At 38.6% G+C, this 27,081-nt stretch overlaps 2 protein-coding genes across 4 annotated transcripts in view; both read left to right on the plus strand.

The window, feature by feature from the left end:
• LOC129727426 (uncharacterized) lies at positions 1 to 26,386 on the plus strand. Its single transcript, XM_055685260.1, has 4 exons — positions 1 to 134; positions 24,242 to 24,670; positions 24,962 to 25,495; positions 25,555 to 26,386. The coding sequence occupies exons 1-4, from the start codon at positions 111 to 113 to the stop codon at positions 25,978 to 25,980; spliced, it is 1,413 nt and encodes a 470-aa protein (XP_055541235.1). The 5' UTR covers positions 1 to 110; the 3' UTR covers positions 25,981 to 26,386.
• Positions 1 to 27,081, plus strand: part of LOC129727437 (NADH dehydrogenase [ubiquinone] 1 alpha subcomplex subunit 13) — a 510,282-nt gene that overhangs the window by 376,312 nt on the left and 106,889 nt on the right. The window lies entirely within an intron of this gene.

Consider the following 27,081-nt stretch of genomic DNA (forward strand, 5'->3'; position numbering starts at 1 on the left):
ATTAAATAGTAGCGGATGTAAACAATTGCCAGTCAGTGTCAAAAATTTCCTCGCAGAGGAACCGTACTCCTAGTGTTTGCGGCGTGCGAAAACTTCAAGCTTCGGGAACCATGAAGACCCGATGGAATCTTGTGGTTAGTTCATGCATACTTTACTCCTTTTTTTCTCCTGGCAAGGCCACTAATTTAAACTGCAAATTAAGGTGTAGTGTATTCCAGTGCACTGTAGTGAAGACAATCACGCACATTTGTTGAAAAATGAGCAGGAACAGCTATTTCAACAAGTGACACCTTGGAGATAACTCGGTATTATGTAATAGTGAACTGTGACTTGTGTGATTTATCTTGTTTATTATCTACAGACCCTAAAATAACAGGAACATAACATATAGGCAAATTGCGAAAGAAGTGTGAATATCATAAATATCAGGTGCAAGCGTGAATGGTTTTTTACGGGAAAGATACTTGTCAAGGTTTGGTAAAATGTACTAATTTATGCTGGCCATTTGGAAGGTATTACATGTTGCACAAAGTTACTTCAAAACCCACCATGATGCGTACGGACAATAAGTTGCAACTCAATCGCGATGTGTCACAAAAACACTGAACATCTTCAAAGCGCGTCAAACCTATGACGTATGGTTTGCGGTGGTCGCATTGATGACTCTAAACCGATTTCACCTGTATTTTTAGCGGTTATGCTGGTCACCATCACCGGTGTGTCTGTCTAAACCAAACATTAAAGTTGTTGGAGCACTGAACCGCGCGGTTTGTATAATGAACCTTGATTCGTTTACTCCCTTCCGGTCGTCTCATGAATTAAGTGACAGTTAAACCGAGACGAATGAATTTGGTACTTTGGGGTGAAATGTTTTTTTTGTGACCAGTTGACCATCAACAAGGTGCAGAGGAAAGACAAAATACAACTCACGAAAGCGGATAATTACTCGACTGGGCTTTTCACTTTTCTTCAAGTTTCATAACCGCGACAGTACTAATTCAGTTTTCGTTGATACTTTGTTATACAATTTATGTTTACTTAAAAATAGCTTTTTTAATTCAAGGGCGTTCTTAATCGTGTGGTAAATTAAATTTGGTTTGTTTATGGGAATTTTTCTTTGCTTAACAAAAATGGAAAAAAATGAATGAAAAATTATTCATAGCGAGATGATAAAATATATTTTAACAAACTTAGCGGGTGACAACTAAATTTTGCATTTTTTAATCAACAACAAACACGTTTAGAGAGAAATGAGAGTATGTACGCTACGATCCCGGATTATTCGGTACGTTTTACCTTTGTTATTACCTTTGTTATACTGAACAAAGGTTATAAAATCGGTCGAAAAACGCAAAATAGATCCAAGATCCCGAGGGCCGAACCGTATATACCATTCGATTCAGCTCGACGAACTGAGCAATGTCTGTTCGTGTGTATGTGTGTGTGTGTATGCATGTTGTCTGTATGTATGTGCCGCAAAATACTAACGCACCTTTCTTACAGAACGCAATATCCGATTTTAATGATCTTATATGCAAACGAAAGCTACTGTGCTCCCCCAGAATTCTACCGAGTGAATTTTTGATTAGTGGCTTAGATTTTAAAATATTGATCAAAGAGTATTTTTTATATGAGACATTTAACTTTTAAGGCAAAATTAATGGCACGGAGAGTAATCCAATTTGCTCAGATCGACGAATTGAACAATTTATGTATGTTTGTGTATGTGTGCCTATATGTATGTATGTGTAAATATGTTGTTTATATATGTAGTATATCAAAATCGACCCAAAAAAGAAAAATAACAAAAAACCATTCTTTTTATAGAACGCTCATTCCGATGTTGATGTTCGCATGGTCAAATGGAAGCCCCAGAGTTCTTTGAAAATCATACTGAGTGTGATCTTTTATTTGTTGCTTTAACTGTAGAATTTTGACCAAAGTATATTTTAGACATGGGATATTTTACTTTCTGGATAATTTTTCTCTCTCACTGCTCTTTCTTCTTCTCTATCCCTCTTTTTTCGTATCGCTATTTATTTTTCAAAGGAAATCAACAATCATGGACAACTTTTTATAATCTTCACACTCTTCGTAGTGCGTCTTAACTGGTGTAAATAAATAACCCTTCAGCTTTTTCTTGAAAATTTGAACCAGATTTTAGAAGAAACTGTAAGGCTTACTTAGCTCCTTTTCTCGCTTTCGAAGCTTCCGTCCTTACTTCTTATAAAATACATACTAAATTGTACGTTGAACCTTGATTTGCGAAAAGTAAGAAACATTTACTGCTCTCGGGAGCCAAGCATTGTAGAAAAATCTGATCCCACAGTGTGCAAATGTAAAACAATTAGCGATGCAGATATTTTGAAAAGCTTTACCAAAGATGTATAGACCTATTTACGTACGAATGTGTTAGTGCCACTCGTTGAGAAAAACACAAATAAATCACTGTTTTGTTTGCAATGCTACGTTCTGAACAGCTGGAAAATTTTTCGGGTGAACACTTATTTTATGTTTCAAATTTGTGACCAGAATTCTAAAGTAGCTGGTGAACGTAATCGGCAAAATAAGGAAAAAGTGTTGGAGCAACTCTACATGGCTATACACGTTTACTAGTGTGCGCAGGTGAAAAGCCACTTATCTCTATGAATGATACAATATGCTCATGTAAGATATATATATATATATATATATATATATATATATATATATATATATATATATATATATATATATATATATATATATATATATATATATATATATATATATATATATATTGCTTTTTAATTTAAGACTAAGTGCAAACAGAGTATCCATGTTATTCCACTTCTCGTTATCGCAGCAAGATTTAAAAAGTCTTAATTCCGGATTTTTTTCACACAGCCTAGGCCTTCGAAAAGAAAAATGTTGTCGCCTACACTCTGGAAATCCAAAATTCTCAAAGATCGTAGAGAACCTTCATTTTCAGATAATGCATTTGAGATAGAATTGAATTAACAACTTCCATCAATAGCTATATTTTTTTCCTGCATAATTCTGAACTATATTTCGAGAGCAGGTTTGTAGAAGTTTGCTTCAATTCGTAAAAAAAACTTCATGCCGATTCATAAATCTAGGTCCTGCGATTTCTGAAAATAAAGCGAATAAGTAGAACCGCATTGAATACATATTTGCAGTTCTAGTGTGAAATCAGCAACATTGTTATATATTACTGTTTCCCCACGTTCGATTATTTCAAAAAAAAAATTAATTGCTTCTAGCCAGCATTTAAAAATTGGTTTGTGATCAAAAAAATAATGTACTCCACCCGGGCAGGAGAGCATATCAAAATCATAACTCATCAATAACATATTTAGCTATGAGAATTTATCGTGTTATTCGAAAGATATTCAGGTTTCATACATGGTTATGAAAATATAAAACTTTGATGTCATATCTCGCTATGCCTTTAATAAGATATTTGAGTTGCTTTTAAAATATCTCATTAAAAGTAAGTTTTTAAGTGTGAATTGTTCGTTTTGATTATTTATAATATATTCAGTTTCCAATATGTGGTTGTGATGTTATGATGATATTTTCTCCTGCTCGGTGCTCCTTTTATCAACATTCATATTATTTGCGAAAACCACGTCCAGCTTTAATTCAATGATCGTCTTTGGTTAACTCTCTGAAAACTATCATTTAAATTCATTTCATTCATTATTGAAATTGGACTTATGTTGGTATACGATTTATAATTGACTGGCCCAATATGTATAAAGTAATAGTTAGTATAACAAAGGTTTCTGCACCACTAGGTGGATTAATTCAGGTTTTTCAATAAAATAAAACTACATGCTCATGAGCTAAATAAAACTACATGTTCATGAGCTGAAAGCCCAAACTAGACTGATTAATTTTTTGATTCACAATGTTCAAACGCAAAGGCCGTTAACGCACATTCTGTCAACTCTGCAGTCCCGGTGCTATTGCTTCGATAAGCGGCGCGAACAGAATGCTACCTCGTTTGTCGATATAATTGAATTTTATTTATTTGCGTTCTTAGCATGTATATGTAAGCTTCCTTTCTCTTCGTCATGCCAGTATTTTTGTTGTGCTTATACCTACTCGGTTCTGTTCAGATTGGCGTCGAAACAAGAAACTTTGCGCAAATGCATTGTACAGTTCTAATTGAACTGCTCAATAATCCGGCAAAAAGTTAACTGTAAACCCTTTTGAAAGTGGAAATGTTCCAGTGTACACTATCCAACCAACCTTACCAATAGTTCGCAGTGGAAGACCGGTCAAAGTAATGAACAAAAGAGAACTTTGTTTTCTGTCAAAAACATGGTTTAATAAGGCAATCCACGGGTGACGTTTTTTTGCTTGTACGTTTGTTATTGTTGCTGTTTTTCAAGCTGCAAAATCAAAACACGACCAAAACCGGAATCTTTCAACGTCGGCAATAATATCAAAAGTGATTTTATATTGTTGTATTTAGGATTGGCACTCGCGATACTAGAGCTACCGATCGGATAACATTTGTTTTTTACGCTTCTGGATCCGGAATGCATCCAAGTTGAGACCGATCGAACGGATCGAACATACATAAAGCTGTCATAAGTTGAAAACAGACTGAAATCAGCTGATCGCAACTGTCTCGTGGATTGCCTTATCCCAGGGTTTTGGTTATTATTCAAGATGTGTACCAGAACGAATGTTTGAACAAAATTCTGATTCCATTTCTTCAAAAACACCATACTGATGAAAGATATGTGTTTCGGCCAAAATAAGAATTATCACATTGCGCAAAAAACAAGTTGCTGAATAACCACTCGACCCCATTTGTACCTAACATACGCAACCCAACAAATCTGTCTAAAAGTAGCACAATCGAAGAGTCCTTTGGAATTTTTATTTGTACACCAAAAATAGTTGTTTAGTAGAACCAAGAGATGTATTCCAAAAATCGACATGAAGGTCGTAGACTGCTCTTGTACCGGCATGATGAGAAAGTTTCTTCGGAAAGACGAGAATGTTCATTTTTTTTCGTTAATAATGAATGTATCTTAATGATCAATTTTTTTGTTTTGACGGCAGTAGAAAAAAAATAACTAAATTTTAGTATAAAAATAAATATAAATATAATAAAATAAATATAAATAATAAAATAAATATAAAAATAAAGGATTTTAGCCTTTTGGTGTCTCTAGCCGCCTTGGAAGTGTGTCCAGTCTTTAATAAAGTTCTTCCGTAAGCAAGTGTAGAAACAACGAGCCCGGTACACAGTGGCAGGTCTCTGAATAAAAGTCGGAAAAACCTAAAAATCTTTTTTAAATGATTGGAAATTACATATATTTACTATTACTTATATCTTATATCTGAAGTCAGAAAATGTTGAAAATAGCAATTTACGCACCTAAAGTGCCGTTAGGCCTTTTTCATCATTAGATTTTTTTTTCTCTAATCATACTTAAAATTTTAATAGGGCACCGCTTTTATATTCATCTCAATACCTATATTCATCTCATTGCTCTTTTACTATTTACTGTAGAATTTTACTTTTTTTTTAAAGTAAAAGTAGTTTTCTCGATCTAGTCGAGTGGTCGGAAGTAAAGAACGATAAGAAGAGCGAAATAAAAGCGACGAGAAGAATATAGGTGCTAAAATGAATATTGGGGTGGTTTCCTTACTAGTTCTTTATCGAAACACTTTAGAATCGTATTTTTTGTTTGATTCTTAGGGTACTCCTTTATGAATTAGGGTGGTGCAAAAATCGTTATAACTTTTTTAGAAATTTTTTAGCTTTTGAGCCGGTTAACCAATTTACGATCTTTCTACCACAAGTTAGAGGTCTTTTAAGGAAAATTATGAGATCGTACGGTAGTTTATTTTAAAGTCATTGGAAGATTAAAAGAAGATATATTATTTTCTCATCAGTTCAATTTATCCCCTTCCTTTATACTTCTTGTAGTACTGAAAGCGGTTTACAAATTGATATAAAAATGTTTGAGACTACTGGAAAAAACTTCATGTATACTTCCCAGTTAATCATTTTGTTTAGATATACGAAACTGAATATTTTACAACTGACCACCATACGTCTCCATAGTTTTATATTCAAAACATCTCCCTAGGAGCAACGATGTGCAAAACAGGACCCTAAAATCTGAAAAGAACAATAAATTTCACATTGATTGTTGGCTATCCGATCGTTCCGAACTGTTTCACAAGATTGTACGGTAGAAATGAAATCAGAAATACATGTTTTTTGGCTTCCCTGCAATATGTTTTACCTCGATTGAGAAATTAGTTGTATTTTTATTAAGTCTTGAAAATCAACCGAAAAGTACATAAATTTCCCTTCAAAATGAAACTTGTTGAATCGAAATCGGATCAAAAATGAGGGACTTACAGGTGTTTGAAGTTAAGCTACAAATTGTGATTTCAAACATGAAAATTATCGAAATTGCCTGATGTAGCAACATTCAAAGTGCGATTAAAAATCGATATCTCAACCGATTGTCATAAAACTTTGGGTAAAGGTCATTAACAGTTTGGGAATCTTCGGAGAAATGCAACATATCAAAAATATAGACATGAAAAATCGAGGTTTTTTCCGGCCTCCGACTACTGTGCGGCAGCCAATTACACTGTGGCCTATTGATGCACTTTTAAGGCACAGGAACGGCTATAATCTTTGATTCAAACTCTGAGGTCTTGGGCAAAACATGTGTTGACCAATGCAATCAATTGTTAAAATAACCTACTGTCGTTTCACTCAATAATCAAATTCGTCGGTTATTGTTGTTTTAGTTAACCCTAATTGTTTGCTGATCGCAAGTTCCCGAAACTTGTCTTAAAATATTATATCGATTTTGTTTGTAGTACTGTTCAAAACGATTAAAGCTCTATGCTTCCTACGGTATAAGTATGGTCAACAAAAGCGTAAAAATGCCCCAGAGCTCAAATTTAAAAAAAAATGAAAGATTGTAGGTTTTAGACCCAGCGAGCAATTAGTCTGCGGCCTTTTGACGTACCTACTTCCGAGACGGATAAGGGCACAAGAACGATTTCAAAGCTATAATCTTTCTTTTTTTTTTCAGTTTAAGCTCCAGAACAAAACCTATGTTGACCGGTGTAATTATTGTTAATTTATCGAATCAGGAGACATTTCAGTCGATTTTTTTTTCGATTTTCATGCAATTGAATTGAATTTAACAACTTCGAGCTTCACCGCAGCCAACATAAAATAGCGTTTTCACAGGTGGCGCATTAACTATTACCGAGTCTTGTGTCTTTAAAAATTCCAAGTGGTGGCTCGACGTTGGCCATTTGTTGCTTCAACACCGTTCCGCCTTAAAATACGTGCGGGGTTAATAGAATAGTGTCCCTCGATTGGAAACTTTAATTGTTTATTGTTCAAGTTTGCTAAATCTGAAAAGAAGTGCTGATAAAGAAAAAAATAGTGAACAAATTGATATGCTTATGTTTGTATTTCACCTTACATATTGGGTTGGGGAAAAAGAAATGTCGTTTTTCCGATCGAAATTTGACGCTTTATTAAACATACTTAAAATTATCCGATTTAAGTCAAATATGCGCAATTTTGTTCGCAAACTTGTTGCCATTTCGAAAACAACTTAATTATTCCCCCTTTATAAACAACATTGCCACAGAGCACAGATTGCCGTCTCTAAATAGCCGTATAGTATGACCCAACGCGATAAGTATAACCCACGATAGGGATGGGCGATACTGTCTGAAGTATCGATACCTTAGTACTCGAATACTTTTGCACAAAACCATACCAAGTATCGTGGTATCGGCATGGAAAGTATCGATGCCAAAATAGTCGAAGGATCGATACCGCTGGTATCGATACTGGTATCGCTAATCCCCAATAGAAGGCATCGGTGGTATCGGTATCGTTTCAAAGTATCGCTGGAAAAGTATCGATACCGCTACTCATCGCTAGCAACGAGTATCGATGCCAAAATACTCGATACTTCGACTCAATGTACCGATACCGCTGGTATCGATACAAGTATCGCCCATCCCTAACCCACGATATGTTCAAGTGTTGCCATCTATTGACAAAATACGACTTTTTTTCCCCAATCCAATATTTCGAGTATTTCGTCTCCATACACAGGCGGCTCCATAAGCTGCATAAAATATGTTCTCTACCCAATGTTAATTTTTTTTTTTGAATCATTCTCACAGTGTGACTGACACCATCTGATTTCTGTTTAATTACCCAAATATAGGAATGATAAAACACATAGGTTCTAAAACGTATATACTAGGCTAATTGACTAAAAGGCATGAGACAAAGACCTCACCCCATCGATAGATCATTTCAAATCTCGTGCTACGTTTGATAGTCTGCCACTTATTATAAATAGAAAAAGTTGACACTGGTGCCCCTAGTGAAGATAACTTTTTCAGAGACTTAAATGAGTTTTCCAATAAGCTAACGTAGTAACGACGAACCTGGTGAGCAATTACTCTACTACACTTTGACGCACTTCGGGTACATTAAGGGCACCAAAATTTTCAGGAATGGTTAAGAAGCTATAATCTACTTAGGTAGCTAATTTGAGCTTCAGGGTCCTTTTTTTCGCTTTTGTCGACCAGTGTAATGAGAAAGTAAAGAAAGCGTTATAGCTTCCATCTGCCTGTTATACACTTGTGATATTTATAGAATGTTCAGCGAAGCGTCAAACCATACTTTTCATTTCCCATTGTATGTAAACGAAAACGTTTTCGTAGGCCGGAATGAGAAAAAAATTAATTGGATGATCAAAAATTGGATTGAACCGCAGCAGTAAGCAGTTAATTCAACGTCGTTACGCTTATAATATATTTCAATTGATACGTAACCATTAGATTAACCAACCCAGAAAAGTAAACGTGTTAATTGCCATAACAGGCATAGTAGAGCCATGTATAAATTTACTATAATACTTACATAATACTTTGAAATGCTACTTTAAACTTGAAACGTTGCCTACAGGGTGTTACCGTGAAAGTGATACACTTTATTTATACTATAAAATTAAAACAGAATATTTTTTCTCTGTTTTCTTTTTTTTATTATCATAGTAGAGAAGTAAAGTCACAGTTGAATCTGTTGCCTTTTCATTTGACTACGATTTCTCAAAATTATCACAAGCCGCACGAACGACTTCGATCTGGGGATGGGCGATACTGACAAAAGTATCAATACTTTGGTATCGCGATACTTCAATGAACTTCGATACCAGTACCATACCATACCGTTGGTATCGATGCTAGTATCGCCCATCCCTACTTCGATCGGTATTTCATCCCAAACGGTTCTCAAAAGTATATTTTACTTCACCCAGCTTACCTGGCATGTACGCCCAAATGCTGAAGCTCAAAGGATTCAAATCGGGAGAGAATGCGGGCCATTCGGAGGTGTTGATAAAACACGGTAAATTTTCGTTGCACCACTTCTGAACAACCAATACCTTATGCGCTGGTGCTGAATCCTGTTGAAAGCAGAAAACTTCTCCAAATAATTTTTGGCACAAGACAGTAGATGCCCTTTGATGGCGTGTTGTAGATAGTACTCTTTATTAATTTTCACATATCACGAGGACATGCTCCATATACACAATCATTCTGCTTGTTCAAAACAGCCTCCAACGTAAACAATTTTTCATCTAAAAAAAATAATGCTGTGAGCTGCGTGCATCTTCAGTAGCAGATCTGGCAACCCTGTCGGCAATATTTCAACGAGATAATCCGTGAATCTCTTTTCCAGTTGTGTTCAGTGTCGGTTTCCGCGAATTGTCTGATGTCCTGTAACATAGGTACAAAAATATGATTTGTTCTCTACGTGGATCCATTGCAATTTTCCTCTGAAAAAGGAAAACACTGTCTTTATCACTTACAAGGGAACTAGCTTTAAACATGTGTCGCAAGCAGAACAAACACAGTTGATTAACAGGGTATATATTTTTTCTATATATAGGTATAATCACTGCATACTTTACGGAGTGGATTCGGGAAACAATTTAAACTGTCAAAACGGGAACCAATGGAGATTGGATATGACTAATTCCCGTTTTGACAGCTTGAATTGGTTCCCGAATCCACTCCGTCAGACTAGTAAAATACACAGTGACTATAGGTAGGCCTCCCGATGCGAAAAGCGGCACTCGATTGTGTATATCACTTTCATATCACTTTTGTAGAAGCCATCATTCTGTTAAATTTGTCCCGATTTCTTTCCGATTACGACACGTTCTCGAAAACTTTTGATGCGAAACATTTTCGAGGCGGTTTATGGTTAAACTGAATGGCTCATGCAAGAATTGAAATAAAAACACACTCTGATTTGATCACACCCAGGGGCGTAAGAAGAGAAATAGTAAATCTTGAATATTCCCTCACAATAAACAATTCAAAAGAAAATGCTCAAAAATTGAAAGGCCGTCATTACACTGGTTACAGCAATTCATTATTCGAATTAAGTACAAAATCCCACATCTCAGGTTCAAATTGCCACTCAAATACTTTTTTCAATGCTCTCCACACTCACAGAGCTAATGATGATAGGGTCAATAAAATTGGTATGGCAGTCATTAGTACATTTTATACCATAATCAATTCTACCTTTACATTTCACGTGTTTAATATCAAATCTGCCATCAAAACTCTGATTACTAGTGAAGCGATACGGCTTGATTCGAAAAAAAAATTATTCAATCGTAGGCGACCGTCACATGTTTCTCTGTTCTACTTAACTTCGCAATTTCAAAGCACCACTGTGATTATCAGTTATTAATTGAAAAGATCATGTTTGATCAGCCAATGCAGTCTAGAGCTCAATCATTGATGGTAAAACTTGGATGCAGAAAAACATACAAAAAGCTTAAAATGTGCATCATACTCAATGAGAATAAAAGAGAGGTGAGGAGGAGAGTGAAATTTTCTAGTATTAGTAAATGCTTCAAATGTAAACAACTAGATGAACTCAATGGGAAACCCAAATAACTACGTCACTATTTGGCATCAACTATGGGCAGAGGAGGATGAGCAGAGGGGCGCGTGCAAGTGTTAGTAAGTTTCCTCCTCACCTCTCTTTTATACTCATTGCATCATACTGGCACTCAGTTTTGCTCTATCTATACAACAATCATGTCGCTCGATCACATTCGTAGTCCACATAAACACGCACAAACACACACACGCGGTGTTCGGTTGGTGCATAGATTACAGTTTGCCTCACCGGTGCAGGGCGTTATGCTGTCGGGAAATTATTTGCTCAAAAGCCTATAGAAGCGCCACGCAACTTGTTGCACAACCGCAACATGATGTTTGTTCGAGTCCAAGCTCCGATACAAACAATTCGTTATCGATCTCTGATGGTATGCACCCCGTGTGATAGGATAACTCACCAACCGCCAACTAACGATTACGCTTAAACCATTTTTACTATCTCTAGCGCAGAAGCAGATCGATTTCCTTCAGTCCATCCGCTAGATGTGTAGGCAACAAATTATTGTGCGGTGCACTAATTGTTACCATATGCACGGTAAGTGTGAATAATTTCATCAAATAAATTAGCACTCCTGCGCTAAAGATGCAAATGCCGCATTACTTTTCCGTGCTTATGCATAGACAGGCAGCGCGCGGGCACTCGTTCCCTAGATTGGTGACACATATGACATAATTTGGATTGAGTGTATACGAGTAAGGGGCAACGATTTACGCTGTAATTTTAACTTTGAGTTTCACGACACGAAAAAAATAATGACGTCGTTTAAAAAAACTTGAACAAGTTTTGGTTGGCATTTTTCGAGATAATTGAGTTTCAAATCTGATAGTTTTGCCCGGCGTATGATTTTAGAGGATTGGCGAGCAATAGAATGTCATATTTTCGATACTGATCCACCTATAGAGGTTATGTTTTACCTGAATTGCTGGGAAAATTGTGATTCAAGCTAAAAAAAACGACTACACGATTCTTTGGTTCATTGGTCAAAAATTACAAACGTTGCTAATATCCGGGCAATCGGGAAATATTGGCTGAAAGTTTCCCGCAGAAATGGCGACTCCGATTGAAACTATATTCAAATAACATATTTTATATCTCTGTCGTTGAACATAAGATATGGAAGCACTGTACGCACTACGTGCTGCGCAAATATTTCGATCTTTTTGTTCTGACATAGCAAACGACAAAGAGTATTAAACCCTCGACAATTGTTTATACAAAAGCGCATATAACACATCTACAGAAATGACATCGCTAGTATCAATTTGCTTTTGAACACGTGAACCTGATGGAGTCAGGATTTACATATTATGTACTTATACTTTGAACGGCGAAGTAATGGAGTTTCTGCTACTAACGAACTGAACCAAATGATGTCCACAATGCAAATGAGTTGACCAAAATGGAACTGTAAATGTGAATTTTAAGAAATTGATTCAGACACTTTATTTAACTATCCGTAACTTCTCTTCATTTTCCTAATAAGATAAAGATTGAGAAAGTGTGATTAAAATTAATAAATAAAATTCGACCACTTACTAAATGAGGCTGGAAGTTTGAAAATTAACAACTGACATTGACTGACAAAAATTGGTAATGTTCCGTACCAAAAATGTTGCAATAAATCTCGTAACTGAAATTTTAAAATTTTCCAACAGGTTTTGCATTTTGCCTAATGGAATTCCGTATACTGCAGCTAATCATGTTTTATTGTATGTCTTAAAATAATCAATTTAATCTATACCTATAAAAATGCAGTCCGGTCTGTCTGTCTGTCGGTCTGTCTGTCTGTCTGTCTGTCGGTCTGTCTGTCTGTCTGCCTGATCCATATAGGCTCGGAAACTACTGAACCGATCGACGTGAAAATTTGTATGTACGAGTTCTAGGGGCCGAGAAAGGTTCCTATGATGGTTCGAGACCCCTCTCTATTCTGGAAGGGAGGGGTCCCATACACATGAAACACAAATTTCTGCACATCTCAAAAACTAACCAAGCAAATGGAACCAAATTTGGCATGTGGATATTTTAGGAGTAACGAATATGTCCATATTGGTTCGACACTCCTTCCTCTTCTGGAAGAGAGGGGTTCCATACAAATGAAACACAAATTTCTTCACATCTCGAGAATTAACCAAGTTAATAGAACTAAATTTGGTAGTTGGATGTTTCTAGGGGTAACAAATATATCCATAATGGTTTGACACCCCTCCTTCTTCTATGAGGGAGGGGTCCCATACAAATAAAACACGAAATTCGCACAGCTCGAGAACCAATAAACCGAATGCAACCAAATTTGGTATGTGAATGTTTTAGAGGTAACAAATATGTCCATAATGGTTCGAATCCCCTCCCTCTTCTGTATGGGAGGGGTTTCAAACAAATGAAATACAAATTTCTGCTAATCTCGAAAACTAACCAACTAAATGGAACCAAATTCAGCTCGAGAACCAGTCAAGCAAATATAACCAAACTTGGCAAGTTAATTTTTTTAGGTGCAACAAGCATGTCTATAATGTTTCGACACACTTCCTTCTTCTGGCATGTCTCCAAATACCATTTCAAAATCCAAGATGGCGACCTCCGGTTTCTGAGAAACAGCGGCAAATAACCATATACCACCCAATATGGGTATTTTCGGAATTATTATGATGCACTGAAGCCACAAATCGACCTTAGACAACATTTTGAATTGTAAGATGGCGACTTCCGGTGTCCGGAAAACAGCCTAAAGTGACCAGATACCACCCAATATGAGTATCTCCGGAACCAGAATGATGCTAGAGCTAAAAATTGACCTCAGACACCAGTTTGAATTGTAAAATGGCAACTTCTGGGAAACAGCCGTAAATAACCGAATACTATTACATATGGATATGTCCGTAATCGAAATGATGTAAAGCAGCCAAGCATTGACCCTGGACACCATTTTGAATTCGAAGATGTTCACTTTGTTTCTGGAAAACAACGAAAATACCTGAAATGCACCCGATATATTTGTACAAAGTTTGTACAAAGCCAAAAGTCGACAATGTCATTCCGATAAAACCAATCATTTCAAACGATATAAACGATTCGCAAGAAATCAATGAATTTCAAATGCTCAAAATTATTAAATTAAACACTAAAATAGGCGAGACGAAGTATGCCGGGTCAGCTAGTTGTTTATATAAATATACCTAATAATTCAAATAAACAAAATGGCTTTTGAGATTGTTAATAAGCCAGTCATTTAGCTTTTTCATCAATTTTTTTTTCTCATATCCAGAATTAGCTTTGAATAAATTCAAGAGATTGTTTTCTGTGTCGCTCTTTACACCTCGAAAAATATTAGGAATACCCACCTTCAACTGATGAGGAGACCTCATCAGCCCAATTCTGATACACATATAACAATACTGAATCGAAACGAAATCCACTAACTCGTTTATCGCCCAAACGACGACTCTAACGTAAATTTCTGTAACATCCTCAACGGCTTCGAATGATTCATTGCCTTACTCCTACGCTCCAATGAACTCGAAGTCTGTCTGTGATTACTGGCCACTAGTCGCAAAAGCAACAGTCACATTTCCCCATATTACGGATCTACTTTTGCGAATCGGTATTACCCTATTATGCAACAGCAATGGCTCGTGTGCAGGAGTCACTACAAAAACCTGTCTTCCCGTATTCGTCGAGTCATAGTTGTGGGTACACAACCTAAAGACTGACATCTCTGGCGGCGGCGGCACCGGTGGCGACAGGACGGTTTTCTTGGAGCACAGTCATTTCATCTCACACCGGTCGTGATGAGGTATTTAGCGAAAGGTGAATTTGTTTGCCTCTCGCGTTTTTTTCTCCATCGATATTATGGAACATCTACGAGCCGACGACGATTCAATGGCCGGGTAAAGAAAGCCGTATTGAATAACGCGAAGAAATGTGGTTGCTAACGTGAGCTGATTGAGTGCAAACCGGTTGGCCGGTTAATTGGCGTTTATTTTTTCATTCCTTTGCAGGTTTTGTTTTGGATAATAGCTTCGTGTTTGTATTTCAAGGTTTTGTGGCAAACAATGTAACATTTTGGGCAGGTGAAATTCTAGTCATGGTCTACTTTTCATCCTAGTAACCTCAATATGTCGTTCGATGGGTAACTTGAGACTCGTTTTAACATGCAGTGTACCCGGATTTTTAGAAGAGATTGGCAACCGATTTTTTTTTTGGTAAGCCATTTGTGACATAACAGACAATGTGGGTTGACAGGATTTCGAGCATGTCAACTCTCAAGAACAGTAACAGCAACACGCGTGTTTGAACGGCAGTTAGCTATTCGTTGCTAATATGACGTTCACTGATATCATTTGCATAATTGCTAATCGGATCGATTACGGAGTTAATATTGTGGTAATTATGACTTGATAATTAGAAAATTATAGCTAACTGACCAGTCGACACCTTTAATGTGACAGAATAATGACATAGTCATTGCAAACATTAATTTTATTGTAGTTAAACAAATGTGGGAAAATTGCTTATTTTTTTTGAATTTCTAACTAATATACAACTAACATAATAAACCAATCTTATGGCGCTGATGCGCATTGTATCATGCCAATATGAATACAGCACGAGTCCCACGTGTTCAATATGGCGTAATCATTAAAAGATTTTTTTTCCTATAATTCCAACTAGTCCTACATAAATACCTTTCAACCGGCAGGAGGAAAAACTCCGATTCATCGTGGGCATTGTTTGTATGCAACAATTACATAAAAATCACGGTACCAGTGAACGGCGGTGTGGAGTTTTCTCGAAGCTCCATCATGGAAGAAATGTTATACCGCGGTGCGAAAAAACGCATCGGATATACATGGAAAAGCAGATCGGTTGCATACTGCACCTCCGCCTGTACATGGGCCTGGTGGGTTGGAATAATTGAAGATGCCTATTCGTATCGAAAGGCTTGCCGACAACGATCTAGTTGATCGTTGCTCAGCGATGAGGTGGTTTTTTGACGTACAAGTCCTCTTGGCGTTTACTTTACATTAACACGCAGCCGCAGTCCACGAGCAAACAATGGGGCTCATTTTTTACCTGCGCAGCCTTACTGGCTGGGAAAGTGTTATGCGTGTGCCGTCCTATAGCGTACTAATTATTTTATTTTCCTCTTTCCTTTGTAAATTGGCACGAATTGTCGTTTGCGTCTATGCGCAATGTACATATATTCATATAGTTTTTAGTGAATTAATTTTGTGTGAACGTCACTGTCGTCACTACAGTTTTCCAGGAAATAATTTTTGTAATAGTTTGAATTTCAACTTTATAACAAGTACTAAGGTTATTAACAAAACAACACAAACAACAACAGATCACCCAATCATTGAGAAAATAAACAAAATATGCTTAGATAGGGGTACTGGGGGTAAGCCCGGCACTGAGGGTAAGACCGCCACCCCTAGGATTTTACTAGAAAACGCTAAATAACTGTGTTTTGGAATATGTGAAGTGTTGGTATTTAATATTTTAGACATTTTGAGACACATCGAAGCCACCATGAAACGTCAAACGTCAAAATAATAGACAAAACATACGCTACTGCAGTAAATGCTTAAACGGATGTAATTTTTCGTGAGTGGAACGTAAGCTTTTATTCATTTGGAAAGACTAAAATAATTTTAGTTGCTCTACAATTTATTGCCTGTATTGCTAGCAATCACAGGAATTCGATCTGAAGTAAATTGAAGCCATAAATTTGTAGAAATAATCTTTTTTAACAAATGTGTGCTGTCGGGGTAACACCGTCACCCAGTGAGTGGGGTAAGCCCGACATGGTCTGAGGCTAGTTGGATGTTACTGACAAATATTTCTCATCTTTAACCGATGTCTTGCTGATAAATAAATTAATTAATTGACTTACAACCATGCACTCAAGCGCTTCTGTGATTTATGAATGATTCCAAGGGTTATTAGAGGTGTCAAATGTACTGAATCAAGTCACAAAACTGACGGCTTTCCCGGTGGTATTTGAAATATGCTCCGGTGTGCTCAATGTGATCCTGGCTTCGATGAAACTAGTTAATAATATGATTTGAAGTGCCACATGATAGGCTTGCCGAGTATCAAATTCTTTAATTGATTATACATAATGTTCACCGGAATTTGTCCGGCAATCTCCCCAGAACCAGCCAACCGACAACAACCAAAATCAACAGTAACATACAGAAATGTAAGATTTCTCATTCGGCGTTTTCCGAATTCAAATCGGTTCAGTTAATTCGAGTAAATTCATGAACAAACTTAGGTGCCGGTGTTACCCCCAAGGGGTGCCGGTTTCACCCGCACTGATTGCTAAACGTCGTTTTTACCTCAGTTTCAAAACTTCACTATTCCTTGTAAAATAATAGTTTTAAAGTACTGAAAACCTTCATATCTTGTAGAAAACAATGATTTTGTGAAAGAAATAAAACAATATTCGCCATCAAGTGCTACTGAAGAATCATTTCCCTTAGGGGGCCGGGCTTACCCCCAGTACCCCTACATGCTTCTATGAAATCTTAATAAGCTCAGCCAAATTTATCACAAATTTTGTAACACAAACCATTTTTCACAACGCTCTCTTATTTGTTCAAACGCTTAAATCACTCGATCTAATATTTTCAATACACTAATAGTTGAAGAGGGTGTTTATAAGACACGACCGCAAGGTTAACGTAGAATTACGACATCCTGTCTGTATTTCTTGCAAAAGGTTTGGTAATACAGTCGATATGGTCCATTGTTGACCCTGTTTCCTGATGAATGTTGTATTGAACTTTGTGAAACTCTAAGGCTGCAGCGCTTGTTGATCTGCGAGCTGTGGAATACTTAGTAGCTGATGTAGTTCTGAAAATGATAGTAAGTACTGCCAAGATAGCAACAGAAAGAGAATCATCCCACACGTCATGCCAATGGCAATTTTCCATATATCTATTTTCACGGTACACTGGGCATTTGTTCCTTTTTTCGATAAGATGATGTTTAACCTGGAGCAGCCAATTAAGGGATTGTGAATTTCAGGAAAAAAAACAGGGATTGAGATAGAAAATTTACTTACTTTACTCTACTTTTTACTTTGAAGTCGACAGACCGATTATCAATCCAGTGCCGAATCCAGAATACGCCGTCATGTCCCTCGGTCTTGGGCTGCTCTTCTCCATTCGCCCCTAACACCTATTTCGCGTGCATCCTCGTCGACAGCACACATCCAACAACGAGTGCGGGGTCTACCCCGAAGTCGATGACCTCTATCGGGATTCCTGCTAAACATAGCCTTCGCTTGCACTCATCCGGCATTCTCGCTACATGCCCAGCCCACTGAAGCCTATCGTGTTTTATCCGCTTAAATATATCCGCCGATTTGTAGGCCTGGTACACTTCACGGTTCATGCGCCTGCGCGAAACACCATTTTCTAGTTTGCCGCCAAGGATTGAACGCAAAATCCTACGCTCAAAAACACCAAGAGCTCGCCGATCAGCCTCTTTAAGCGTCCATGTTTCATGGCCGAAGAGAACCATCGGAAGAATCAGTGTTTTATAGAGTACAAGTTTAGTACGGATTTGCAGACTGCGGGACCTTAGCTGGTTACGTAATCTGTAAAAGGCCCTGTTTGCGGCTGCTATCCGCCTCTTTTTCTCACGACTAACCTCGTTGTCACATGTCACTAATGTTCTCAGGTAAATAAATTCGTCGACTACTTCAAATGTTTCCCCATCTAGCACCACCGCAGCACCAACCTCCGACGGACTACCACGCACTCTGCCAGCCACCATGTATTTCGTTTTGGCAAAGTTTATGACAAGCCCTAATCTCGCAGTTTCGCTCCTGAGAGCCGAAGGCCTCTTCCAGTGCTCTACGATTAATACCAATAATGCCGATATCATCCGCAAAACCTAGAAGCGTGAGCGACTTCTTAATGATGGTGCCGCTTCTCCGCACACCAGCCCTCCGTATAGCATTTTCCAATGCTATGTTGAACCCTGCTTCAAACCATCTAACGTCACGAAAGAGTCCGATATCTCACCGGCTATCCTGACGCTTGATGTAGAACCTTCAAGGGTGGCACGTATCAGCCTAATCAGCTTTGTTGGGAAGCCATGTTCGAGCATAATCTGCCATAACACATTTCTCTTAACTGAATCGTACGCTGCCCTGAAATCTATGAACAGATGGTGGGTCTGCAAGTTGAATTCTCGAAATTTATCGAGGATTTGTCGCAAGGTAAACATATGGTCCGTCGTGGAGCGTCCCCCTCGAAAACCGCATTGGTACTCGCCAACAAAGGTCTCCTGCAACGGCCTCAGTCTGTGGAACAGGTTGCGGGAGAGAATTTTGTACACGGTATTGAGAAGAGTTATGCCCCGATAATTGCTACAGTCCAGGCGATGACCGTTTTTGTAAATCGGGCATATGAGACCCTCCAACCAGTCCGAGGGCAGTTCTTCATTAGACCACACTCTCAGCATGATCCGATGGATGGCACGAAACAGCTGTTCGCTCCCGACTTTGAAGAGTTCGGCGGGAATGCCGTCCTTCCCGGCTGCCTTGCAGTTTCTCAGCTCTTTTACTGCTTTCTTCACCTCGTCCATGGATGGTGGATCCACAGCTTGACCATCATTCTCAAAAGTCATCCTGCTCCTTTCGACTCCACTGTTTCCCTCACCGTTCAACAGCACACTGAAGTGTTCCTTCCAACGCCTGGCCACCTCTGTTTTATCGGTTATCAGGTTCCCCTCCCTATCGTTGCACATGACAGGGGCTGACACGTTTCGATTCCTGCTTCCGTTGACCTTCTTGTAGAAGCTCCTCGCATCGTGTCTGGAGAAGCAACCTTCCGCCTCCGCAAAAATACGCTCCCAATGCTGTCGTTTCTTCCAATGATGGAGTCTCTTTTCAGCGGCTCTAGCATCTCGATAACTACCCACGCTCTGACGAGTCACAGCCGTGGCCAACATGTGACCCCTGACGCGGTTCTTCTCCTCCGTCACTCGCTGGCACTCAGCGTCAAACCACTCATTGGACGCAGCTGCCGCAGTTGTACCCAACACTTCTCGCGCTGTAGTGCTGATTGAACTGTGGATGTGTCTCCACTGTTCATTTAGGTTCCCTTCAACTCTTTCCTCAATCCGTTCATCAACCTTCTACGAGTATTCTGCAGCCACTCCTTCAGTTGATAGCCGCTGGATTTACAACTGCAACCCCTCCTCGTTGCCTTGGATTTCAACACGTTGGACAGCCGGGCGCGGATTTTGGCTACTACGAGATAGTGATCCGAGTCAACATTCGGTCCTCTCAACGACCTCACGTCTGTAACGTCTGAAAAGTGCCGTCCATCAATCAGTACGTGGTCAATTTGAGAACAAAGCTTTACATTCGGGTGCATCCAGGTGTGCTTACGTATGTTCCGGCGTGCAAAATAAGTGCTACAGATAGCCATCCCCCTAGCTGCAGCGAAATTAACAAGCCTCAGGCCTTTGTCGTTCGTAGTAGAGAAGCTTTTCCTACCAGTTACGGGGCGAAGGAAGTCTTCCTGCCCGACCTGTGCATTTGCATCTCCGATGACAATCTTTACATCGTGTCCTGGGCACTCATTGTATGTCTTTTCCAGGAGCTCATAAAAATCCTCCTTTTCGTCATCGGGTTTCTTGTTGGTCGGTGCGTACACATTTATTAGGCTGTAGTTGAAGAATTTGCCCTTAATTCTCAACACGCATATACGGTCACTGATCGGCCTCCATCTAATGACACGCTTCATCTGTTTTCCAATTAGCACGAAACCGACTCCTCTTTCTGCTCTTACGCCGCCGCTACAGTAGATGTGGTATTTAAATGAAGTGTCCGCAATAGGATGTACTGCCCGGAATTCGCGTTCTCCCGATTTCGGCAACCTCCACATTCACCTACCGCAGCTCTCTAGCCACGATACTTGCGCGTGCCGGTTCGAGTAGAGTCCTTACATTCCAAGTACCTAGTTTCCAATGATCGTTGTCCTTTTTTTATTTTTTTTTTCTTCATCTATAGTTTATTTGACACGGCACAAATACAATTTAATGTTTAACGGCGCCAATTATATCTGGTAACTTACTTTCTAAAGTATCTTAATAACTAAAAGCAAATTTTTTATCCTCGCTGCCGACTACGAGCTGAAACTAAATCTAACTTAAAGCTAGAATATTTTGCATTAAAAGCACAGGTTTGCTGTTTGATGGTTTTCATTGCCATAGGTAAGCAGCATATTAAATTTGTTCCGCTGCTGGGCCAAGATATTATGGACTGGCATATTGGGTTGTTTCCATCGGGCCTTGAGAGTATCGTGCGGGTCTGATTGCTGTTTCCGGATCCGGGGTGTTCTTTTTTTATTTTGAATAATATTCTCTAAATTTTCTTATTTTTTGAATAAATATTCTCTAAATTTTCTCAACATTAAAAATACATAAATAGGCTGCTTTTTTCAAATTCGAAAAGAAACATCAGTAATCAAAGAGTACAAATATATCTGTACATTACCTATCAGAGGAAAAATATAATATAAATGTGAATACATAACGAGGATAATAACTATGTATTAACTACTGTAGAAATCGTATTTTCTGCAGCTAAAAAATTGAAAGGATCGTTTGCTCCCGGTCCTGATGGTCTGCCAGCAGTTGTGATCTGTCGTTGCATTGCCGGTTTAGCTCTACCGTTGAGTATCATTTTCAATCGCTCGTTCTAGGTCATGAAATTTTCTCGCAGCTGAAGCAGTCTTTCATGACTCCCGTTTTAAACGTGGTGATCGTTACAATGCAGGGCTGTTTATTTTCACTGTCAACAACAGAATATCAGTTGTGATTGAAAACGTAACTTGCTAGACAAATAGTTTCTTCTGCAGAGTTGTGTAGAGTTTACAGAACTTTATCTCTAAAATCTCAATTTCTAGAGGTTCGAAGTATTTCGCAGACAGTTTTGTAATAAAATTCTACACAACTTTACAGAAGAGACTTTTCGTCTAGCAACTCGCGTTCAAAAGTCAGGTGTGGGTCCTTTTTTACGGCAAAATATTTAACTAACTCCATTAAAGCAAATGAAGGACAGTAGTAAATAAAGCAACTTCCCAGAAGATATGGTGACATAGGACTTGAAAAAATAGTTTTGAGGTCCGCTCAAATTCGATTTTTTATACATAGGATTGCCATCCTAACGCCCATGTTCTCCAGATACTTTTTCACTGTTTGGCCAGCTGTACCGACCTCCCGGCCAAGCGATGTAGCGATGTAGCTACTTTTAAATTGGTCTTCCTCCTCAGCATCCTTTAGAGTTTCTTTCCGCTCAGGATCGTCGGCCGTCTGGGACCAGCCTTTTTTTTATATTCTGATTGTTGCTCAATAGTGTCAAGATGTGAAAAGGTGTATCCAGCGTCCACAAAGTGCCGCACGATGTCTGTTTTCGACGCGGCGGGATGCCGTTCTTTGAACGCGCACATTTCTGAGAGGAGTAGCTTCACTGTTTTCGCCAGCACGGTTAGAGTTCGACTCATAGAGCCGTCGATTTTTTTTTCTTGTGACTCATGAATTACTATGATTGATGTTGGAGTTTCGTGAGAGCGTGTGAAGGTAAACCCATTATAAATCGTTTTTTGTCCATTTTTTTTAATGCAAACGTTATGATTACCATATTGACAATATTATGCTTGCTAGAGTTACCGGAATGAACTCAGGAACCCTGCTGGACTTAAACATGACGTTTGATTTGCACCGTTCAGGATTGATATCTAAAGTAACACGACAGTTGGATTTTGCATCCAAGGTTGCTAGAAACTGTCCCGACCAGCATTGCTAGAAGTCATGCTAGAAGTACCTACTGTGCAATTTTACGACGTATGTTGAAAAATGCTGGTATTGCATGGAACCACTAGCGGGCATGTGGAACCTTAGTATCGAACGGGTTCAAAAACGGTTCATTCGATTGGCATTATGGAACTTACCCTCTAGAAACTCCGGTAACTTACCTCCTTATCCTGATAAAATATCGACTACTGGGCTTAGATACTCTGGAACAACGAAAGGAAATACAGCATTGTTTGTTCATCGCTAAGCAAATTAATGGAGAATCAGATACCCCTGGACTACTCCAAATGTTACATTTTCGCATCCTGAATAGAATTCTCCGAAACGCAGTATTACTGCAACCTATTTTTTACCGTACATTGCTTGGAAATAATGAACCATTCACAGCGTGTGTTTATTGCTTCACTGCTGTTGAAGAAAACTTCGAGTTTGACGAATCAACCCGATTTTTCATGAATAGGCTAAAAATTGTGATTATAGTTATTTGATTTTTATTCATTGAGACTATTTATTGTCAGTTGGATTACTCGAATACAAATACAAATAGAAAACTTACAGGGCGACCAGAATCTAATGAACTGATAAAACTTCAATAGAGTGTGGTCGAACATTTTAAAATAAATACTCAAGAGCAGGGATGCTACGGATATTCGCATCGGCATCCATAAATTCGGAACATCCGCATAAAAATTGGCATCTGCATCCGTATCCGTATGATGCGAATGTTGAAAAAAATTATCGCTTCATAAAATTTTGTAGTAAAATTTTCTCTGATGTATTTGATGCTCGCTCAATAGCTTTTACAAAGGAGTGCGAGATATTATGTTGAATAAGCGAAATAAAACACCAGAAATGTGACAAATTTTAGGAGGCTAAACAAATAACAAAACACTTAGAAGATATTGGAACAAAAAAAAAACATGAGTTAATAATCTCCTGCGGTCGAAAATTAGAACAGTCATTACTATTACCTATTAGAGACAGTGGTTATTCGCGGCAAAAAAAGTTAAAAATTCGCAAGTTTCAAAACGAAAAATATAAAAATTCCGTGGCAATACTTTTTTACCAGAAAATAATCAATAAAGTGATGCTAATTTTCGCGCATTATTAAACACAATCATTATGCATATGTAAAATTAGGAGTAGCATCATTCAATTCCAAACCATTCACAGAAAACTAATAAAAACCCCATTCAACGATGATGAAATAAGCGCATTCAGCAGTTAAATCATCACTAATTGTGCTTTACGTTTCCCTATTTAAACTACCACAATAGTCCCGCACCTTTCACATTTCGCGGCAGCAACTTCCATCAGCGAACCTGAACTGATCCGCTGTCAAACGTAACAAGTATTAATTACAATTCCCATCGTTTTCCAACCCAGGTGACCCTCAGCATAATACTACACATCGTCGCTTTAGCTGGTGCTAAAGCAATCATCGACCAGAAAGCAGAGGAAACACAAAACAGTAATGTTCAGCAGGAGTCGATCAACGCCCAGAAACGGCTGGGCTACGAATACCCAGTACCGGTGGTCCCCGTAACCTTCGACGAACATCAGGTCCAACCAGAGCCGGTCGTGGAGAACCTCCAGGTGGAACCAGTAGTTGAGGATCACCTACATCACCATGAGGTTGAGGATCACCATCACGAGCATCACGACCCTGGTTTTTGGAAAAAGAAACTAATCTGGAAGGAAGGGTGGAAAAAAATATGGAAACCCGGAAAGAAACAAATATGGAAGCCAGACTGGAAGAAAATCTGGAAACCCATCTGGGTACCGACGCAGATTCCGGTGTGGAAGGATATTCAGGTAGGATGAAGGTATCAGATGGTGTGTGTGAGAGTTTAAGTTCCGACTGAGACCTTGCGGTGAGGTTTGGACTAAACGTTAACAACGGTTCTCATGACCTTGACAATATTTGCACGATACTGAACGGTAAGAGCACACAGGTTGGCAAATCAAAAGACACTCAGGGTAGGTTACATTCATATGACTTTACTACATCTAACGAAACATTTCTAGTCAGAAGCATGCGGTGATCGGTAGAATCCAGTAACAGAGTGAATTTCCCCGAATAATATTGATTGATTTTTACGACAGGTGCCGGCTTGGAAACAAATATGGAAACCGGTATGGAAGGAAATTCAAGTTCCGGCCTGGAAGGAAATACATGTGCCGGATTGGAAAAAAATATGGAAACCAATTTGGGTACCAATAAAAGTGCCGTCATGGAAAGAAATCCAAGTACCAGCGTGGAAGCAAATTTGGAAGCCAGTCTGGAAGGATATCCAGGTGCCCGACTGGAAGGACATACAAGTCCCGGCGTGGAAACAATACTGGTACCCGGCTTGGGTTAAAGTTGGAATACCTGGTGAGAAGTATTTGGGTAAGGATCACGATGGATGGGAATATACCAGTCACGACCTATGGAAGAAAAAATTAGTCTGGAAATCGGCGTGGAAGAAGATTTGGAAAACGGAACAAAAACAAATTTGGCGAACGGAAAAGAAGTTAGAATGGAAGGCCGCATGGAAGCAGATTTGGCGCCCGGCTAAAAAACAAATTTGGGTAGAAGATAAAAAACTAGCGTGGAAAGAAGCCTGGAAGCAAGTTTGGCGTACTGAGAAGAAGCAGGTTTGTATTCGTGAAGATTTTACTTTAACTCAATTTAATGTATTTTCCATAAATTTTAGGTGTGGGTTCCTGAGAAGAAACTCGAGTGGAAAGCAGCCTGGGTTCAGATTTGGAAGCCAAGCAAGAAACTGATCTGGGTTCCAGATAAGAAACTTGAATGGAAAGAAGCGTGGAAGCAGATTTGGGTTCCTGGGTGGAAGGAAATTTGGCTACCAGCGTGGAAACAGATTTGGAAACCTGTATGGATCTCCGAATGGTTCCCCTCACCGGATCCACATGAGCATCATCACCACCATGAAATCGAACATGGCTGGGATCGTAAGGGCAACGCCGATTCAAAAGTGGTGTTCAAACGTAGCGAGTCCGTGTCCGCCCAGCCAAAAGCCGTAGAGGCCGTTCCTGGGGCAGCGGTCAATATTACTCCAGCGGTAGTGAAGACCGATACGACGGAGAATAAATCCGATTTCCGGTTTCCCTCATCCTAATTGTTATTGAAATCTAGATTCTAAGAAACTAAGCTTTAGCCTTTTTGTACACAAAGTCATCTAGTTTTTAACTAGAGTTATCCCAGTATTTAAATAATGTTAGGTGCGTCCACGGTTGAAAATGTGTAAATATTACAAAAGCTCTAGTGACAAACTTTAATCCTACCCGGATGATGTGAAGTTTTCGCCTCGATATCATTTGTAAGAAATACTCACTTTCATCCATAAAAAAGTGATATCCATATCGTTTAAAGCTGCCGGGCGCTCCATTGACTGGAGCGTGTGAAGTGCGGTAGCTTCGTGATCGCCATCCATGCTAACGTTACGTATCTTTAAGAATGTTTCTTTATCCAACTGCTGTAATCCATTAAACTATCGAACGGTTCGATATCATTTGTCGATTGAAGGTGCGTGTTGTGGAAATCAATACTAGAGAAATCCCATCGTGCTTTTCGCACGAATTCCCCAATTTAGACTTGAGGGGAATTATAATGAAAACTATAAAATCTTTACCGGTTTTTCGAATCCCGTTAACCTTCCATGTTCTATCTACGGTAAAGTCTGCAGTGCAATTTTTCTCGTTTTTCAGCTAGAAAAATGACTAAAAATCCATCATACAGAACTAAAAATTGGACTGTGCTATACCTAGAGCATAAAACTTAATCAAAAGCCAAAAGCAGGAAAAAATTATCAGCTATAGAAACATAACTGTCAGAATGTAGCTAACGTTTCTCAAACTGACTTGAATTAACTCACTTAAGTGAAAATGAGAAGAATGGCTCGCATATCAATTCTCACAAAGCTTACAAATTGTTGCATATGCGCAGGCGAATGATCGTTGAAAATAGTACTAGTACAATACAGTTGACACATTCCAGCGTAACGCAACACCATGAGGAACCGAATTTGGTGTACATTTGAGGCTGTATATTAAGCAGGTATTAGACGACGCAAATATTTGCTATTTTTGGTACGATTTTTATTTGCACAAAATAAAATCTGTATCAAAAAATAGCAAAAATTTGCTTCGTCTAATACCTGCTTTAGAAATAAGCATATGATTAAACAGGTCGTAAATAATGCCAACTAAATGTACTTTCT

This window comes from Wyeomyia smithii, chromosome 3 (genome assembly GCF_029784165.1).
Source record: "Wyeomyia smithii strain HCP4-BCI-WySm-NY-G18 chromosome 3, ASM2978416v1, whole genome shotgun sequence".
Taxonomy (NCBI): Eukaryota; Metazoa; Arthropoda; class Insecta; order Diptera; family Culicidae; genus Wyeomyia; species Wyeomyia smithii.

Coding starts and splice junctions, on each gene's coding strand:
- LOC129727426 (XM_055685260.1), top strand. CDS start 111: ATGAAGACCCGATGGAATCTTGTG. Junction 135..24,241: donor AGACCCGATGGAATCTTGTG/GTTAGTTCATGC, acceptor TTTCCAACCCAG/GTGACCCTCAGCATAATACT. Junction 25,496..25,554: donor GGCGTACTGAGAAGAAGCAG/GTTTGTATTCGT, acceptor CATAAATTTTAG/GTGTGGGTTCCTGAGAAGAA.